Source organism: Eptesicus fuscus, chromosome 1 (genome assembly GCF_027574615.1).
Source record: "Eptesicus fuscus isolate TK198812 chromosome 1, DD_ASM_mEF_20220401, whole genome shotgun sequence".
NCBI lineage: Eukaryota > Metazoa > Chordata > Mammalia > Chiroptera > Vespertilionidae > Eptesicus > Eptesicus fuscus.
The window spans coordinates 115,190,128-115,210,444 of NC_072473.1; the positions used below are offsets into that span (position 1 = coordinate 115,190,128).

At 44.7% G+C, this 20,317-nt stretch overlaps 1 protein-coding gene across 1 annotated transcript; it reads left to right on the forward strand.

Moving 5' to 3' along the window:
* The first annotated feature begins 13,794 nt into the window (after positions 1–13,794).
* LOC103304727 (actin-related protein T1-like) lies at positions 13,795–19,578 on the forward strand. Its single transcript, XM_054719815.1, is given in 5 exon segments — positions 13,795–13,932; positions 15,036–15,126; positions 17,999–18,103; positions 18,471–19,454; positions 19,457–19,578. Coding segments are annotated over 5 exon segments (1,440 nt in total).
* The last annotated feature ends 739 nt before the right edge of the window (positions 19,579–20,317 follow it).

The following is a 20,317-nucleotide window of genomic DNA, read 5'->3' on the forward strand; positions in this document are numbered from 1 at the left end:
CTGTACATAGAAAAATCTAAAGACTCCATCAAAAAACTATTAGAGTTAATAAATGAATTCGACAATGTAGCAGGATACAAAATTAAGGCCAAAAATCTATGGCATTTCTATACACCAACAGTGAACTTACAGAAAGAGAGGCTAAGAAAACAATCCCATTTACCATCGCACAAAAAAATTAAGATTCCTAGGAATAAACTTAACTAAGGCGGTAAAAGACCTCTACTCAGAAAACTACAAGACATTGAAAAAAAAGATAGGGGAAGACATAAATAGATGGAGGAGCATACCGTGTTCATAGATTGGTAGAATCAATATCATTAAAATGTCCATACTTCCCAAAGCAATCTATAGATTCAATGCACTCCCCACTAATATACCAAAGGCATACTTCACAGATGTAGAAAGAACTCTCCAAAAATTCATCTGGAATAAGAAAAGACCCCGAATAGCTGCAGCAATCCTGAGAAAGAAGAACAAAGTAAGAGGGATCTCAATACCAGATTTCAAGCTGTATTACAAAGCCACTGTTCTCAAAACAGCCTGGTACTGGCACAAGAACAGGCATATAGACCAGTGGAATAGAATAGAGAACCCAGATATCAACCCAAACCACTATGCTCAATTATTATTTGACAAAGGAGGCATAAATATACAATGGAGTCAAGACAATCTCTTCAATGAATGTTGTTGGGAAAATTGTACAGATACATGCAAAAAAAAAATGAATCTTGACCACCAACTTACACCATACACAAAAATAAACTCAAAATGGATACAGGACTTAAACATAAGACGGGAAACCATAACAATACTAGAAGAATCCACAGGCAGAGTAATCTCAGACATATGCCAAAGCAATTTATTCACTGATACTACTCCTAGGGCAATGGAAACTAAAGAGAAAATAAACAAGTGGGACTACATCAAAATAAAAAGCTTTTGCACAGCAAAAGAAATCATCAACAAAACAACAAGAAAGCCCACTGTATGGGAGAGCATATTTGCAAATGGTATCACTGATAAAGGTTTAATCTCCAATATCTACAGGGAACTTATACAACTTAATAAAAGGAAAATGAATCCAATAAAAAAAATGGTCAATGGACCTAAATAGAATCTTTTTGATAGAAGACAGAAGGAAGGCCAAGAGACATATGAAAACATGCTCAAAGTCACTAATTACCTGAGAGATGCAAATCAAAACAATGCAGTACCATCTCAAAACTGTAAGAGTGGTTATTATCAACAAATCAACAAACGACAGGTGCTGGCGAGGATGTGGAGAAAAAGGAACACTCGTGCACTGCTAGTGGGAATGCAGACTGGTGCAGCCATTGTGGAGAACAGTATGGAGTTTCCTCAAAAAACTGAAAATGGAACTCCCATTTGACCCAGTAATGCCACTCCTAGGAATATATCCTAAGAAACTGGAAACAACAATCACAAAGGATATATGCACCCCTATGTTCATAGCAGCACAATTTACAATAGCTAAGATTTGGAAACAGCCTAGGTGCCTTCAGCAGATGACTGGATCAGAAACTATGGTACATCTACACAATGGAATACTATTCTGCCATAAAAAAGAAGAAATTCTTACCATTTATAGCAACCTGAATGGAACTGGAGAGCATTATGCTAACTGAAATAAGCCAGTCAATGAAAGAAAAATACCACATGATCTCAGTCATTTGTGGATAATAAAGAACATTATAAACTGATGAACAGAAAGATAGATACAGAGGCAGTAAAGCATCAAACAGACTGTCGAATTACAGCGGGAAGTTTAGGGAGAGGTGCGGGAGATAAGAGATCAATCAAAAGACTTGTATGCAGGCATGTATGCATACCCAATGAATGCAAGACACTGGGGGGTTAGGGCATGTATGGGAGTGGTGTGGGGAGGGCAATGGGAAGGTATATACACATGTAATACCTTAATAAAAAATGGGGGGGGGGGAAGAAAAAGCAAATTTGCTCTAGGGAAATTAATTTAATACATACCTCAAACAATGTTTACAGATGAAAAGCCTAGAATATCCTAATACATAAAAACCCAAGGTCCATAAAGACCGACTAAAGGCTCGACTATACACCGGATGTCAGTCTTGCAGTCAGTGCTGGGTTGCTGTGGTGACCCAGCACTGACTGCTGCTAGTATGGGTGTGGCGACCCAGCACTGACTGCCAAGTGGGCTGCGGATCAGGACTGGAGAGAGGTCTGAAGAGAGAAGCAGGGTCTGACCCGCATCCTCCTTGCCATCTGTTGATCAGCTGTTGCCTCTCTCTTTCTCTCCAGGCTTCGCCAGCAGCCATGCCTCTTTTTCTCTCTGGGCCTCCATGTGGGCTGCTGATCAGCCCTGCCTCTCTGATCAGGCCCAGAGGTAGGCCCTGAGACGCTGATTGGCATAGAAACCAACCAATCAGAACCAAATCTGGGTGGACTGTGAGAAGCCAATGGCTGCCTAGGAGGAAGAGCTTTTGAAATGCTGACTGGCATAGATAAAACCCAATCAAAACCAAATTGGCTAGCAGGAGAGGCTGTTGAGAGTGAGATCAGGTCAGCAGGGGAGGGAAGTTGAGGGTAACATCAGGCCAGCAGGGGAGGGAAGTTAGGGGCAACCAGGCTGGCAGGGGAGGGCAGTTAGGGGCAATCAGGCATGCAGGCAGGTGAGTGGTTAAGAGCCAGTGGTCCCAGATTGCGAGAGGGATGTCTGATTGGAGAGGGTGCAGGCTGGGCTGAGGGAACACCCCCCTGCTTGCACAAATTTCATGCACCTGGCCACTAGTCTATATATATATAACCCCAGTGACCATTACAGCAGAAAGACTGGAATGATTGGTCGCTATGACACACACTGCAGCAGCCAACCAGCCTAATAGGCCCCAATCGCCCCCCCCCCCCCAACTGCTGGTCATGGACACAAGGAGCATGCAACTGAGCTGTAGGCAACCCTTCTGAGGTAGATATGCTTGCCAGGTATATGGAAGGTATACAGAAGGCACTCAGCGAGGAGTCAGCACTGGTTGTGTTTGCACCTTCATTCTATACCCCACCACCACCGCAATGCCAAAGGAAGCCTGATTCAGGAACCCCTTGTTGACCACCCACACAGAGAAACAGCAGGTGATAAAATTCATGTCCTGCAGATGCCTGAATCTGCCTCAAGAGGAAGATGCTACAGACCTGGAGCGGGAAGATCTGGACTGAGACAGAAGGTTTGGGAAAAGCAGAGCCCCAGATGGCTATGTTCTGCATTTGCTGTCTGACCCTGCTCCCTGGCCCCCTCTTTGCGTGAAGCACCTGCATCACTGCCCTTGGATGGAGGCTTATGAATGACTGAACTGTGGCTGTGCATGTGGCTTAACTCGGCCTCCTGCCATCATGAATAAGCAGGAAACATACTTACATGCCAGAATCTAAAACCCTCTTTATCAGTAATAGTGCAAATAATGCAAGACTCACACATGTTTCTAAACAGGACTCTGTCCAGCTACATGTGGATGCAGATCGAAGGCATGCTCTCCACCTAGGAGGCAGCAAAGATTGTGCCTCTCTTGAAGGCATGCAACCTGGAGAAGTTAAAAGGAAAAGGAGATAGAAATTAAACAAAATAGCAACAAGCTCTGAAGCTGCTGCAGATGCTGTCAAATCCTCTGTGCGGTAGTGATGTCAGAGCCTGTCTCCCCATCCTGGGGCTCAGATGTCCGAGCAGCTGACACCTGTCAGGTCAGTTCACACTGGCCTCATCTACGCAGCCTCTTTCAATCTCCTACCAGCTTCTGGAGGCGGGTGGCTTTGCAGATGGAGACTTCAGTGTTAAAGCAATCCTGTTGGTGTACCACAGACACGCGTGGGCTTTTTTGTGAGAGAGAACCCATAACATCCCTTCACAAATGTGTTTTTAACTGTTCTGAGATCATGCTCCCAGGCATGGTGACTCTCAAATAGGCCTCAGCAATTCTACTAGCCTGATGCAAAGACTGACCCGGGTTTCACAAAGAAAGAACCCTCAGCCCCCAGAGCAGCCTCATCCTTTCAAAAGGAAGGTCACCCTGGCTGCAGGTCCTTGCTCTTCATCACTTTGAATATTTCTTGCCATGTCCTTCTCTACCCAGGAAAGATCATTTAGAATTGAAGGCCAGATACAGAGCTCCACAGACCAGAAAAAGCTAAAGGAGTTCATCACCCAAATCGCGGGGGGGGGGGGGGGGAGAAGGGGGGGGGGCAGAGGAGCAAGGCCAGTCCTCTAGTTATTTTATAATAAACATATCACTAAAACATAATACTCTTGTCCAGCAGTCACCAACCTTTCAGACCTCAGGTCCCTACTGTTCGGTCGTAACATTATGGTGTCCCGGCTAATTTGCATATTATATAGATAGATTAGAAGCCTGTTGCACAAAATTTGTGCAGGGGAGGTTGGTCCCCTCAGCCCAGGCTGCACTCTCCTCAATCCGGGTCCCCTCAGGAATTGGGCCTAAACTGGCAGTCGGACATCTCTCACAATCCAGGACAGCTGGCTCCTAATGAAGCATCCATCTTATATAAAAACAGCTATTTGAAATTTTAACCCTGCTATTTTGGCTTTTGTAAATGCTTGATTGCTTAAATAATGAGGGAAATAAGACTATTCCCATTTCAGAGAGGCCATTAATCCTTCCCCAGACGAAGTTATCAGTGCTGGCACCAGGCCAAGCCTTTGGTTGAGGTCTCAAAGCCCCAGCACATAGGGGCTCTTTAAGAACTTGCAAAGGGGATTAGAAAACCCCATATTTGGGAGACAAAGAGGGTAAAAAGGTATAAATAGGGAAAGTTCCTCCATAGTGGGGCCCAGAATTGGAGAGACATTTTCCTCTGGCCCACACGTAATAATAATAATAATAAATGTAACTCCATTTCTCTAAGCGTTGCTTGGTTCTTCTCCAGTTTTCTGTAACATTAATGTTCCCTGAAATGCTGGGAAGTAACCATGCTTAGCCTTTTGGCCTTCAGTGAGCAGGCTGGGTTTGGGGCCCAGGGGAGCCGCATAGGCCTCTTGGAGGCGCTACTCTGCTGAATTGAACCAGGGGACTGTGGGCGCTCTTGGACATCAGCCAAGGACCCAGCCGGAATCTGGAGAGAGTGGATGGACACTTCTGGACCTGTCAACAGAATTGGTAAGGTAGGGGCCCTTATCAGTCTGGCCCACTCCAAGTGAGTGGAAGGGGGAGCTTGATCACCTCCCTGGAAGTCAAGGACTTCCTCAGGCAAAGTAATCAGGAATCAGGTGGACTGTTTAAACTCTGGGTAAATATCTAGTAGAAGTCAAAAACTCAGACTGTCTGGTGTATAAATGTGGGACTTCGGAGGTGAGTGAATTCAGATTAGATTAAGGAATTATGAGTTAACCCTGCTGTTTGTTTGTGTAGGACTAGCCAATTTGCTACCGAGAAGGGGGACTAGATGCAGTCTTAACTCCTCCGGTAGGTTCTCACCAAAACATTGGTCAAGAATTCTGTTCTGAAAATCAAGATGGCGGCATAGGTGAACACCTAAACAGCTGCCTCACTCAACAGTTGCAATGCTACAACTAAAAGACAGAACGGACATCATCCAGAACCACAGGAAAGCTGGCTGAGTGGAAATTCTACAACTAGAAGGAAAGAGGAAAGCACACAGAGAATCAGAAGCTGCAAAGGACTGAGGTACAGAGACATGCGTGCAGAGAGGAAGGGCGGCTAAGTGCCTGGCTGGCTTTCTCTGTCGGGAGGGGGAAGGAAGCAAAGACTGCACTAAACTCCAGTTCTGACTGCACTGAACCCCAGTTCCGGGCGAAACCCCATGGACCCAGGCTCATACAGGAGGAGTCTGGACTGTCAGGTAGAGAGAAAGGCACACGGAAACTCGGAGACTCGGGGAAGCCCCAGCAGGCAAGGGTCTGGAGGCTCGAGCGCACGTGCAAGTGCGAGCAGGGAAGACTGACTGCTGAGGTTGCTGCTAGCTCTCCCTAGTGGAAGGGAGTCAGAAGCTCCTGACTACACTGAACCCCAGTTCTGCCTGCGCTGAACCCCAGTTCCAGGTGAGCCTGGGGGAATCTGGACTGTCAGGCGGAAACTCAGGGGAGCCACTGAAGGCAGAGGTCTGGAAGTGTGCATGCATGGGCAGGGCTGACGTGAAGCCAAGAATATCTGTTCAGCCCTGAGACTCCGCCCCATCCAAGCTGAGCACAGAGGCTTTTGCAATTTTGCAAGTCTGGTCCTATAAGGCTGTCTCCAGCACAAGTCTCCTGGCATAGACACAGCTGATACACATAGCCAATTGGCCTGGAGGTCAATTGCTCCCAGTGATACCAACAACAATCAAGACTTAACTACAACAAGGCTGTACACAGATCACAAAGGGGTGCACCAAGAGTGTCCACCTCAGGTGACTGGGGAGGCTGACCCACTGGGCGATATAAAAATCCTAGCACACAAAACTACCCTACCAACTCAGAGAAGCAGCAAAAATGTGAAGACAAAGTAACAGATCACAAACAAAAGAAATGGAGGAAAACAAACGACTGGATATAGAATTCAAAACCATGGTTATAAGGTTTTTCAAGAATTTCCTAGAAAAGGCCAATAAATTTAGCCAGACCCTCGAGTATATGAAAAAGGACCAACTAGAAATTAAACATACACTGGCTGAAAGAAAAAAAAAAATTATACAGAGACCCAACAGCCGACGAGAGGAACGCAAGAATCAAGTCAAAGATTTGAAATTCAAAGAAGCAAAAAACACGCAACCAGAAAAGCAAAAAGAAAAAAGAATCCAAAATTTGAAGATAGTGTAAGGAGCCTCTGGGATGGCTTTAAACGTACCAACATCCGAATTTTTGGGGTGCCAGAAGAAGAGAGAGAGCAAGATACTGAAAACATATTTGAAGAAATAATGACTGAAAACTTCCCCCACCTGGTGAAACAAATAGACTTACAAGTTCAGGAAACGCACAGAACCCCAAAAAAAAGGAATCCAAAAAGGACCACACCAAGACACATCATAATTAAAATGCCAAGGGCAAAAGACAAAGAGAGAATCTTGAAAGCAGCAAGAGAAAAACAGTTAATTACCTACAAGGGAGCACCCATACGACTGTCAGCTGATTTCTCAACAGAAACTATGCAGGCCAGATGGGAGTGGCAAGAAATATTCAAAGTGATGAACAGCAAGAACCTACAACCAAGATTACTCTACCCAGCAAAGCTATCTTTCAGAATTGAAGTTCAGAAGAAGAGCTTCACAGACAAGAAAATGCTAAAGGAGTTCATCACCACCAAACCAGGATTACATGAAATGCTGAAGGGTATTCTTTAAGAAGAGGAAGAAGAAAAAAAAGGTAAAGGTAAAAATTATGAACAACAAAAAGACATCAAATACATACCTACCAACAAGTGAATCTAAAAATCAAGTGAATAAAAAATCTGAAGAACAGAATGGACTGGTGAATACAATAAAATCAGGGACATAGAAAGGGAGGGGATGGACAATTATCAGGAGGAAGGGGATCTGAGGGGTGCAGGAAGAGATTGGACAAAAATCTTACACCTATGGATGAAGACAGTGGCGGGGGGTAAGGGCATGGGGGGGGGATCAGGTGGAGGGGAACTATGCGGGGGGAGGGGAAAGAGGAACACCTGTAATAATCTGAACAATAAAGATATATTTAAAAAAAAAAACTACAACCAAGATTACTCTACCCAGCAAAGTTATCATTCAGAATGGAAGGGCAGATAAAGAGCTTCACAGATAAGAAAAAGCTAAAGGAGTTCATCACCACCAAACCAGTATTATATGAAATGCTGAAAGGTATTCTTTAAGAAGAGGAGGAAGAAAAAAGTAAAGATAAAAATTATGAACAACAAATACATATCTATCAACAAGTGAACCCAAAATCAAGTGAATTAAAAATCTGAGGAACAGAATAAACTGGTGAATATAATAGAATCAGGGGCATAGAAAGGGACTGATAATTCTCAGGGGGAAAGGAATATGGGGGGTTCAGGAAGAGACTGGACAAAAATTGTACACCTATGGATGAGGACAGTGGGGGGGGGGAGGATGAGGACAGTGGGGGCGGAGGAACTGGTTGGAGGGGAACTATGGGGGCGGAGAAGAAACTATTGTAATAATCTGAACAATAAAGATTTATTAAATTAAAATAAATAAATAAATAAATAAAGTAGAAACATTATATAAGCTTTTAAAAAAAAGAATTCTGTTCTGGGGCATGGGTGCCAGAGTGCCCCCACGCCCATCTGTGGAGTTGGGCATTGTTTCTTTTATCTGTTAAGCTCCAGTCTGGGCTAGTCTACTGAGAGAGTGTGAGTACGGATGTTTGTCTGTCTAGGCATAATTATCTGCTCATTAAATGGTCTGTGTGAAGCGAAAGCTACTTTGTGCCTTCTGGCTGTACACATGAGAGTATTTGTTATCTCTTTCTATTGTTTAATTTGTTTAAAGATAGTGACGAAATGCAAAAGTCTCTAGCAGCTGTGAGATTTATTTTTCTCAGAGTCTTTTGCTCTCCATCAGAGAGGGAATCAGCCCACTTAGCTAATGAAATTTCTGTTTGTCATTGATTAACAAACATCTACACTGATTATATATATCTTACATGTCTTGTAAGATATATATAATCAGTGATTATATATATCTTACATCTACACTGATTATATATATCTTACATGTCTTGTAAGATTATATATATCTTACATGTCTTGTACTAGGGGTTTTAGTTTGCTCTGTGATTTTGCTGTATTAGGTTAAATTTTTGGAATTCTGGGGTTAATTTAAAGGTATAAATCTGGAAGGGAGAGTGGCTGTTAGAGAGAGAAGGCCTTAAATGTAAAAAGCCTAAATATACAGGATCTCAGACCATTTGCTTTGTTTCAGGACAGAGTAAATGGTTAATGTAAAAAGGTGGGGGGGAGTGTCTGCAGTTAATTATGAAGCAGGGAGTTAGGTTTTTGTTGATTTTTACTGGCTGCAGACCGCTTTGCTGGCGTAGGGGTCTGGTCTGTGGTCTTATCTCAACTACACTAGATTCAAGATAGCAAGTTTTCTGCAAACACAATTAATCTTTCCTTGCCCTGGTTCATTCATTTTAACCCTTCCAATACTAAATTAGACCAATACAATATACTTGAAATTACATAAGGAAGAATATAGCAGTTTTCACTAGACAAGTTTTAATATACTTGCTCTTAGTTTTATCAATGAAGATCTAGTTATGTTTTCTTGAAAAATTACATTTAAAATGTGTTCATAAATGTTAATCTAAGAAATAGTAGCTGTCTATTTTTATTAATCATTAAAGGATTGAGGTTTCTAAGAATAAGAAATTACTAAATAAAAGGTCTAAGGCATGGTTATGCATTTTTAAAAGACATAGAATAGAAATTTTAAAGGCTAATTTGAAAATTTAAAATTTATAAAAGTTTTATATGTAATAATAAGAAAAAGAAATCCAACTAATGTTATCATAATCATCTATTCATGAACCCCATCTACACTGATTATATATATCTTACATGTCTTGTTTGGCTTGCCATTTTCAGTTATTTATTAGGATCCTCCTGGAGGACATAACCTGGTCTTTCCCTTCCTCTCTCACTCCTGATTCTGACAGCATCTGTAACTGGATTGAAGGTATTTTCTTTCAGGAGGCCACCCAGGCTTTTATTCCACAAGAAATTTCCCTGCACACCCTTGTCATCCTCTGCCTTCTTTTCCAGGCTAACTAAGAGTCATTTTTCTACACAAGTCGGACCCCAGCCTCTAGGAGGAAGGGCTGCTGCAGCAACGGCCTGTAGTTTTCTCCGAAATTTCCACTGTTTCTATTTTTCCCCTCTTTAGGAATTGTCTTCCTCTGACTCACAATAGGAAAGGGAGACAAGCAATGGGCCCTGGGATCTGTGAAAGTAACGGGGGATGAAGCTGGTAAAGTTTCCCATTTGCAAATGTACTGAAAAGGTTCAGTACCTGTTGCTGATGGAAGAGGAGGGGCTGATGTCCCCTTCCTCTGCCTTGAACTCTCCCAGAGAAGCTAAAAGATTTAACCCCTTAGACCAAGGGGTGGGCCAAGACACCTGATTGGGGGTAGGGGGGGGGTAGATGGCCTGTTCTTACCTACAGAGAAGCTTGTGGGAAAGGTCAAGGCCCCTACCAGGAAAGAAGACAGGTGGGAAGACAAGGGGCCTAATATCCAAGCCACTGCCACAGAAGCAGTTTGCAATATGCAAAGCTGTTTCTAACTGCAGCTCTGGATGTTTTGGACTGGCATCTTAAAGTCAAATGGCAACAGGAGACAAGCATGACAGGGATCTGTAACTAGTAAACAGGGTTAACAAAATGGGCAAAGGAAAGGCACTCTCCCTAGACCGGGGAGCCTTCAGGACTTTGAGATTCTCCAAGAGAGGAGGAGTCTGACTGAGGGACTGGCCGAGACCCCGTTGGGTTAGGAGAACCGGAGGCTGCATATTGAACTTATAAACTGCAGTTTGCTAGGCAGAGGTCCAGGCCCAGTTGTGTAGGGGTTAAGCTGCCTGTGTACAGCAAAACAACTTTCCCCCGTGCCAGAATACATTTTATGGAAATTGGACAGACTGTGTTTGTGACTAGAAAAAAAGGAACTGGCCACCATACACAGCCCTGACAGTAGCCTGCAGAAAACTGTATAGTAGACATAGATGATGCCTGCATCTTCATGGACATGGCTCCAGAGAGACAAAGACAATTTTGTTTTTTGTGGGAAGGTCAAGAATAGACTTTAGTCACCTCCCTAAGATATTTGTATAGCCCTACCATGTGTCATTTATGGTAGCAGAATATTTGGCTACCTAAGGTGGCCACAGTACAAATATTGTACTTCATTGTGTTAATAATATTGCATTAACCTTACAGATTTGAATGCAGTTGCCAAAAGGGCAGGTGCCCAAATGGGCAAGGAAAATACCCATCTGGTTTTGGTCTCTATTGAGAGACTGTTGACAGCCTGTATTCTGCCTTGCAGGCCTGTGTGACCATGCCCATGTCAGGGGTGGCACAAACCTCAACTTTAGGAAAGTGGGGGAGGCCTATTTAGAACAGAGAGAAGTAATAAAGTGGTGAATACTAGCCCTCTGTTATAGGTATTACAGACGCTGTGAGGTCCTTTGACATGTGAGATCCTATAAAGGAATAAATCTCCCTTAGTCTTCTCTGAGAGGAGTGACTATCTATTTAAATATAGACACACTAGTGGCCCAGGGCACGAAATTCGTGCACGGGGAGAGGAGGGTGGTGTCTCTCATCCTGGCCTGCATCCTCTCCAATCTGAGATGCCTGTGGGATCGGGCCTAAACTGACAGTTGGACAAACCCCTTGCAATCCGGGACTGCTGGCTCCTAACCACTCACCTGCCTGCCTGCTGGATCACCTCTAACCACTCTGCCTGCTGGCCTGATTGCCCCCAACTGCACGCCCCTGCCAGCCTGCTCATCCCCAACTGCCCTCCCCTCCTGGCCTGATCACCCCTAACCACCTCAGCCTCGGCCCCACCACCATGGCTTTGTCCAGAAGGACTGCTGGAAGGTCTCATTAGCATATTACCCTTTTATTAATATAGATAGGATATGACATACTGCCATAACTATAACATATGTACCAGTATTACTCTATGAGAAACATACTTCATGCGATAGGAAGGCATCTAATACATTATATTGTACATGCTGCAAGTAGTAGAAAATACTGCATTCATAGCAATAATATACACCCTGTGACTTCCCTTCCTGATTTGGAAATGTTTGCCCAGTTCTTTGAACGTTTCCTGGCCCCTAATGTGTTGTGATTTTTTTTGTCATTCAGTATAACTTTATTTACCATTTATTGCATATGATTTGAGGTCTTTAATTTCTAACCACCAAAGATTCAAAAGACTATTTTTTCCATGAAGTTTAACATTAACATCAGTGAATTTATGTATTCATATGTTTTTATTGTAAACATCTGAATTATTCACATTGTCATAGATCCTGAACTCATAAGCATGTACCATGCACAGGCTGGCAGCAAGCCAGAAAGTCACTCTGCAAGCAAACAGATACTCTTCATAAGGAGAAAAGTCATAGCACATTTAATGTCCAACCTGAGTCACCTCAGAATGTTATATATATTGACTTCTTAATTCATATAGTATCAGGAACTTAACCACTTGGTTGGTGACGGGGTTGACCTGGTTTCATAAGGATTATTCCTGAAATAATTAAGGAAAGGAGGGCTCAGTCTTTCCTTGGTTGCTTGCTCCTCCCCAGCATCTTCATCTTTCTTCTCATCCTCAGCTTCTGGGGCATCTTCTCTTTCACCTTCACCTCCTTCTTCTTCCTCCTTTGCATCCTCAAATTCTTCCTTGGCACCTTCTTCCTCTTCCTCTCCTTCCTCTTCGTCAGCCACTTCCTTCTCCTTATCCTCCTCTTCAGCTTCTCCTTTAGAGGGGGGTTCATCCTTAGCTTCCTAATGGTCTCCTCCACCTCAATCTGCTCCTGGACGTTGCTCATGTATTAAGAAGGGAGGGAGTGAGTGGACATCAAGTAGGAGCTAGTCTGTAAACCACCTTAGGCAGATCGACCAAAGATCTGGGAACTCTGGGTGCTGTAGCCACTGGCTATGCTTCCCACGCCAGTGAAACTGAGCTGGGTCTCCTGACCTTCCAAGAGTTTTCTGTAAGCTGCAATGTCAATGTCCAAAGCCACATTGAGGAGGTCCTGGTATTCTTTTAAATATTATGCCATTTCACCCTCGGTAATTCTCAACTCATGTTCTAAAATGTTGATTGTGTCCTGCATAGCACTAACATCAGAGTTCTGCTTATCCTCCAGCTCTTAGAGCTGCTTTCCCAGCACTTTGTTCATGGCCCGGCATGCTTTGATCTCCAGGGTCTTGGCCTTGAGCAGGCAGCACACACCACAGAGGTGCTCTTGGCAATGCTCTTGGTCAGCATGGTGAGCAGCTCTTGTACCATTCTTCTGCATTCTGCATGTCCTTGGCAGCGAGCTTCTCCTACTGGGCACCGATGTCCTTGTGCGCTGCAGAGAGGTCGGACTTGGAGAACATGTCCGTCTCCATGGAGATCTGAGCATATTGGATCTGCACCTGCAGCTCAGCAATCTCCTCTTCATGCACCTTCCTCAGAAAGGCGATTTAGTCCATCAAGCTGTTGATGCACTTTTCAAGCTCAGCACCAGCAAGAGCCGCCTCATTTGCACCTTTTCCCGCCTCTATCAGCCAGCCCTCTGCATCATCATGGTTCAGCACCTCTTCCTGGTAGCATGCCTGCAAGTTGCTCCCAGTCTATTCCAAGCCCTGGTGCGTGCTAACTGCCCACTGCCCTCTCCTCGCCAGGGACTGGATGCAGTGGGCTGGTGCACAAGCATCCCATTTTCATTAAAATGTCCAAACCCCAGCCTGCTCCAACTTTGTTCACAGGAGGCCCAGGGCAGACAATGATCCCAGAGACCCTGGCCACCCCTGCCTACCTGGGTCCCCGATGTCAGGCTCGACCCAGCGGGAGGCGTCAGGCTCAGCACCCCTGGCCTGCCCAGACCCAGATGGCTGCCTGGACCCGTGTGCAGTGTCAGGCGCTTCCCACATGGCCTGCCTGGTCCTCGATGGTGGCCTGGACCCCGCAGGTGGCGACAGGCGCTGCCCGCCATGCCTGCCTGCACCCCAACGGTGACCTGGACCCCACAGGTGGTAACAGGCGCTGCCCGCCATGCCTGTCAGGTCCCGATGGTGACCTGGACCCTGAAGGTGGTGTCAGGTGCTTGCCGCCATGCCTACCCGACCCTGATGGCTGCCTCGACCCCGCAGGAGGCATCAGGCACTGTCTGCCCAGCCTGCCCACAGCACGATGGCGACCTGGACCCTGTAGGTGGCGTCAGGCACTGTCTGCCATGCCTGTCCTGTCCCTGATGGTTGCCTGGACCCCGCAGGTGGCGACAGGTGCTGCCGGCCATGCCTGCCCAGTCCCAATGTCGGCCTGGACCCCTTGGGCACTATCTGCCAGGCACTATCTGCCTGGCCTGCCCGCACCCCGATGGCTGCCTGGACCCTGTAGGTGGTGACAGGCACTGCAGGCCATGCCTGCCCAGTCCCAATGGCGGCCTGGACCCCCCGGGCTGCGTCAGGTGCAACCTGCCTGGCCTGCCCGCACCCCAATGGCTGCCTGAACCCCACAGGCGGCATCAGGCACTGTCTTCCATGCCTGTCATGTCCCGATGGTGACCTGGACCCCGCGGGCAGGATCAGGCGCTGCCCGCCATCCCTGCCTGGTCCGGATGGCGGCATCGGGCGCAGCCTGCCATTCTTGCCCGACCCTGATGGCTGCCTGGACCCCGGCGGGTGGCATCAGGCACTGTCTGCCATGCCTGTCCAGTCCCTGATGGCTGCCTGAACCTCGCAGGTGGCATCAGGCGCTGTCCACCAGGCCTATGCATATGCAAATTAACCACCATATTTGGTGGCTTAATTTGCATACCACTCCTGATTGGCTGTGGCCATAGTGAAGGTAAGGTCAATTAGCATTTTTCTCTTTTATTAGTGTAGATTATAAATTCCTTCTTGCCATTTGAAGACAGTTATATTACTCTGAAGAATCCATAAAAAGGATTGGCAAGGAAAATCAGAAGATCTTAAAACAGGTCAGTGTATTTTTCTCCTTATATAATTCCTACAAAATTTGACAATGCTTAATAAATCATGGCAATATATTTCTTTGCATAAATTCAATAAGACCAGTTTCCAATAGTAGTTTTATTGACTGGAAACTTTGACTGGAGTATCATGTTTTAAAGAGCCCTGTCTGAACTCTAAAGACTTGAAGTCAATAAGAGTGCCATGGGAAAAGCCTGGTATCCTGCTTGGTAGTCCTGAAAATAATTGGAGCTGAAGTGTCAGGCCCATGCCCTACCATAACTGGCAGTTGGTCAGAGTAGAAGTGGGGCAATAAGGGGGCCCCTGTGTCCCTGCAGAACCCCCATGCACTCTGGGCCACGACGAGTAGGAGGGCTACTGAGATGGGACTTAAAGCCTACGGCATGGGCCCAGGTGTAGTTGCTGCAGGTGAGAAATTCACCTAACTCAGCAGATACTGCAGGCAGGCCTAACAGCAGCTGGATGGCTTGGCTTCCTGGCCCTATGGGGCACACTAAGATTCAATCATGAAATTCCAGCAAAGGTAGTCAGTCACCATTCTTGTTGTGTTTATGCCAACAATCAAGCCAAATTGAATACAATAGAAAAATTGGTCTTAATTTAGCTCTTTTGATAAACATATAGGTAATTTTGAGGAGGAAATTTCTATTTCAATAGAAGTTATTAAAACGGAAATATTTTCTTTCCCTTCCACCAGACCATTTGTTGTAACTTTTGCTATTCTAATTGCTCAATAATACTAAATTTTATAAGACAGTTTGTCTCCACCAGGTCACAAGCCCACCTCCTGTGCCCAGGCCTCATTGTCCCTCTGACAGATAGCAATGATCTCTTGGCTCTGAAAGAAAACTCTGTCCCCCTTCAGCAGGGAAGTAGTCAGAGGACCCCACCAACATCCATTTTCTCTGAAAGAATTCAGAGCCAGGATCCTTGAGGTAATATATAGTAGGCAGTTAGACAGACATGAGCAGAGCAAGGACAATAGGCCGACTAGCGCTACCAGATGTAAGACTTTCTGACCCCACGAATGTAAGACAAGTGGACTCCCCAGAAGCAAGAGGTAACTAGGCTGCAGATGAGGCAGCCCAGGAGGCTACCCTAAAACCAGTTGGGCCTCTATAGATTCTAGTGACTCTTCCAGACCCTGAAATACCCACCTCACCAGCTTACACAGAAACCCAATCTAGAAAAGCTAAAATCCATAACCAATCTTTACTCAAGTTCTTACTGGCTTTACAGTCTACCCAGGAAGCAATCCAGAAGCACTGTACCAACTTCTGATCTGGTTCATCCCTTCCACCCTGGTGACTCTGTTTGGATAAAGAAAATTGCCACCCAAAGACTGACTCCTACCTGGAAAGGACCACCCCCACGTCAGTCAAGGTCAACAGGATCCTGACGTGTCTTCATCACAGCCAGCTTAAGACAGCCAGGCAAAATAGAGAGTCCAGGACTCTTCAGACCCTCTAGATATGATTCCTGGCCCTCATTCCAGGCCCTTATCTTATAAACAGGCCCACTGACTTTATTCGGCAGAGAATTAATTCTATTAAGCTTATAGTCTTCAGGGGTCAATATAACTCCCTCCCCAACAATGACCCAAAAGAGTCAATGATTTGACTCATGTACATAAAACCAGTGGGGAATGAAGCATACATCTTATATAAAAGCTGCTCTTTGAAATTTTAACCCTGCTATTTTGGCTTCTGTAATGCTTGCTTGCTTAAATAATAAGGGAAATAAGACTATTCCCATTTCAGAGAGGTCATTAATCCTTCCCCAGATGAAGTTATCAGTGCTGGCACCAGTCCAAGCCTTTGGTTGAAGTCTCAAAGCCCCAGCACATAGGGGCTCTTTAAGAACTTGCAAAGAGGATTAGAAAACCCCATATTTGGGAGACAACAAAGGCAAAAGCATGTAAATAGGGAAAGTTCTTCCATATCAGGGCCCAGAATTTGAGACACATTTTCCTCTGGGCCCGCGCGTAATAACAATAATAATAAATGTAACTCCATCTCTCTAAGTGTTGCTTGGTTCTTCTCCAGTTTTGTAACACTAACTGCTCACATGCCTGCCTGCCTGCCTGATCACCCCTCACTGCCCCTTCCTGCCAGCCTGGTCGCATCCAACTGACCCCCCCTGCCGGCCTCGTGGCCCTCAAATGCCACCCCCACCAGCCTGATTGCCCTTAACTCCCCCCCCCCTGCCAACCTGGTCTCCCCCAACTGCACCCATGCAGGCCTGATTGCACCATACAGCATGCTGTTCAGTTGTTTGATCGTCCCTCGCTAACCCCCCTGCCAGCCATGTTGACCCAGGCAACCTGCTGGTCGTTACTGTTACTGTGACAGTGTCCCAGACAATTTGTATATTCCTCTATTATTAGTATAGGTACTGTGAACAATGGTATGTTGTAGAATAGATAATTATCCAAACAATGAAAAGCCTTGAAGCCAATATGCTAAATGAATGAAGCTAGTTACAAAGGCCACATATTATTATTCAATTTATATTAAAAAAGAAAAGAAGATAAATCTATAGAGACAAAGATATAGGAATGGGGTTTAGGGCTTACAGGGGGGTGGTCTGAAAAGAGTGACAACTAAAGAAAACAAGGTTGCTTTTTGAGGTGAAAAAAAATGTTCTAAACTTGACTTGTGATGTTTGCCCATGTCAGTGAATATACTGAAAGTCATGGAAATACACACTATAAATGAGTGAATGTATTGCATGTGAAATTTATCTTAATAAAGCTGTTAAAAACAGGAAAACAAATATAAGCACCTCTGTAACTGGGTTATGGCCATCCTCACTCCAATTTGAACCTGTGTCTCATGCTTAGTTCCTCCCCTTAGCAAAGGGAAGGATATTTTTGTTATTCCACAAAAAGCAGCTCAGCTGATTATAGAAATCAGTTATTTTTGGGGGTGGACAAGCCCACAGCTGGGCTTACTCACTTGGTTCTATGGCTAGAACTTTATTTCAGGTTCATAGAGTTATCAAAGCTATCCATAGATATGGTTTACCTTCCTCTGTTTCACCCTAGCAATACTGGTATCTGTCAGAGACCTGACACCTTAAAGTCCCTCTAATGTGCTCTGGGGACAATTGTTATCATAATGACATTGTTACATAGCGGCAATAATCAGTGAAACAGCCTCACCAGGCCCTGGGAGAAGAAAATTCATGGGTTCAGGATGGGGTGCTCTGGGGAATTGGGGACAGCCTGCTAGCTTCAACTGAGTGACACCCTGAGAACTTAGGAATCCTGTGGCTTTAGAATTTCCAGAGGAGCCTACTATTTCACCCCATGGTCAAATGTGCTGGATTTTGGTAACCTTCAGTGGAACATCTGCAGGTATATTTAACCCATACATATTAGACATCCCAGCTGTAGTTGTTTCCCCCTCGCACCCCACACCCATACATGCCCTCACCCCCCAGAGTTTTGCGTCCATTGTTTATGCTTATATGCATGCATACAAGTCCTTCGTTTGATTTCATAACTCCCCCACCTCTCCCTAACTTTCCCCCTGTAATTTGAAAGTCTGTTTGATGCTTTACTGTCTCTGTATCTATCTTTTTGTTCATCACTTTATAATGTTCTTTACTATCCATAAATGAGTGAGATCATGTGGTATTTTTCTTTCATTGACTGGCTTATTTCACTTAGCATAATGTTCTCCAATTCCATCCAGGTTTCTGCAAATGATGAGAATTCATTCTTTTTTATGGCAGCATAGTATTCCATTGTCCAGCTGTAGTTTTTGACAATGGATCAGGAGTCTACAAAGCAGGCCTGTCTGGAGAGAAGGCACACCGTCGTGTCATCAGTTCTGTCTTGGGGCATCCTCAGTTTAACATGCCATTATCAGAACCCTATCGTAAAAGCTACATTGTGGGGGGAAATGCCCAGTACAAGTATGAGGCCTTCCAGTTACACTATCCCATTGAGCATGGGCTGGTAACAGGGTGGGATGACATGGAGAAACTCTGGGAATATCTTTTTGAGTGGGAACTGGGAGTAAAATCCTCTCAACAGCCTGTACTCATGACTGAGACCTCCTTGAACCCAATGGAGACTCGAGAGAAGATGGCAGAAGTAATGTTTGAGACCTTCAAGGTGCCTGCCTTGTACCTGTCTAACCAAACGGCGGCAGCACTCTACGTCTCTGCCTCTGTCACAGGCCTTGTGGTAGACAGTGGGGATGGAGTCACTTGCATGTTTCCCATCTTTGAAGGTTACTCCCTGCCTCATGCTATCATCAAGCTCGACGTGGCAGGGAAGGATGTCACAGAGCACCTTGCCCAGCTGCTCCTCACTAGTGGGCGTGCCTTCCCTTACATACTCAACAAGGACTTAGTGGATGACATCAAAGAGAAGCTGTGCTATGTGGCCTTAGATCCAGAGAAAGAGCCACATAAGAGCCCAAAGGAAGTCCTGAAAAAATACCTACTGCCAGATGGGAATGTCATCTACGTTGGGGAACAGCGATACCAGGTGCCAGAGATTCTTTTCACACCTCAGCAGCTAGACATCCACAGCCTGGGACTCTCAAAAATGATGGTCAGCAGCATTATGAAGTGTGCCATGGACATCCAGAAGAATCTCTTTGCAGAAATTGTACTGTCTGGGGGCAACACTCTGTTCCCTGGGATTGAGGAAAGACTTATGAAAGAACTGAAAGAGCTGGCTTCAAGAGGAACTCACATCAAAATCACAGCTTCTCCTGATAGGTGTTCTCTGCCTGGATTGGTGCATCCATCATGACTTTTCTGAGCAGTTTCAAACCAATGTGGATCACTTCTGCATAGTTCCTGGAGTTTGGGACATGTGTCATTCAGAGAAGATGCTTTTAAAGAAGCCACAGCACAAGGAACAGCTTGAAGGGTCATATCACAGAAGCACTGAATGAAGGTGAAATCTTCCCATTGTGTTCAATAAAAGTGATAAGGCATTTTGGATTTTAGTTCAGTTTTATTGGTGCCACAGTAATTACTGATCCAAGTAGTGAATTTTTTTTTTTTTTGTCAGGGGTTCTCAAACTGGGTTTATTTGAGCAATGGGAGGAACTTGAATCCCTTCATAGATACATGCAAAACACTGGCTAATTTGCGTAAGTGCAGTTTTCTACGAGGAGAGAATATACCTTTCAACAGATATTGAAAGGCCTTCATAACCCAAAAGTGTTCAGCATCATCAATGAAAATACCCAAAGCCTTTTTATAGATCGTAGTAAGTTTCTGTTATTATTTTATTTGTAGTTAAAGCAAATTTTTTGCTCAAGTTCCCATATTGAAGATAATTTTTCAAAAATTTCTATTTGGTTCCTAAATTTTTTGTTTTGCTTAATGAGTGCTTTCACAGCGATATATTCTATAATTTTCATTAGTGTGCATCTTTTTAAGTGGTTCCATTTCATCCTTCCTGTCCTATGAACCTCTTCAGAAATACTTGGGGTATATGTTCAGGCTGTATCCACTTGTAGTGTTAGTAGTAAAAGCAGGTGTTTGAGACTCATGCCCAGTTTTTGACTCAATGGAGTTCCTGGAATCTTCATTTTAATCAAATGTCTTATAGTTTTATGTTTTAATTGCT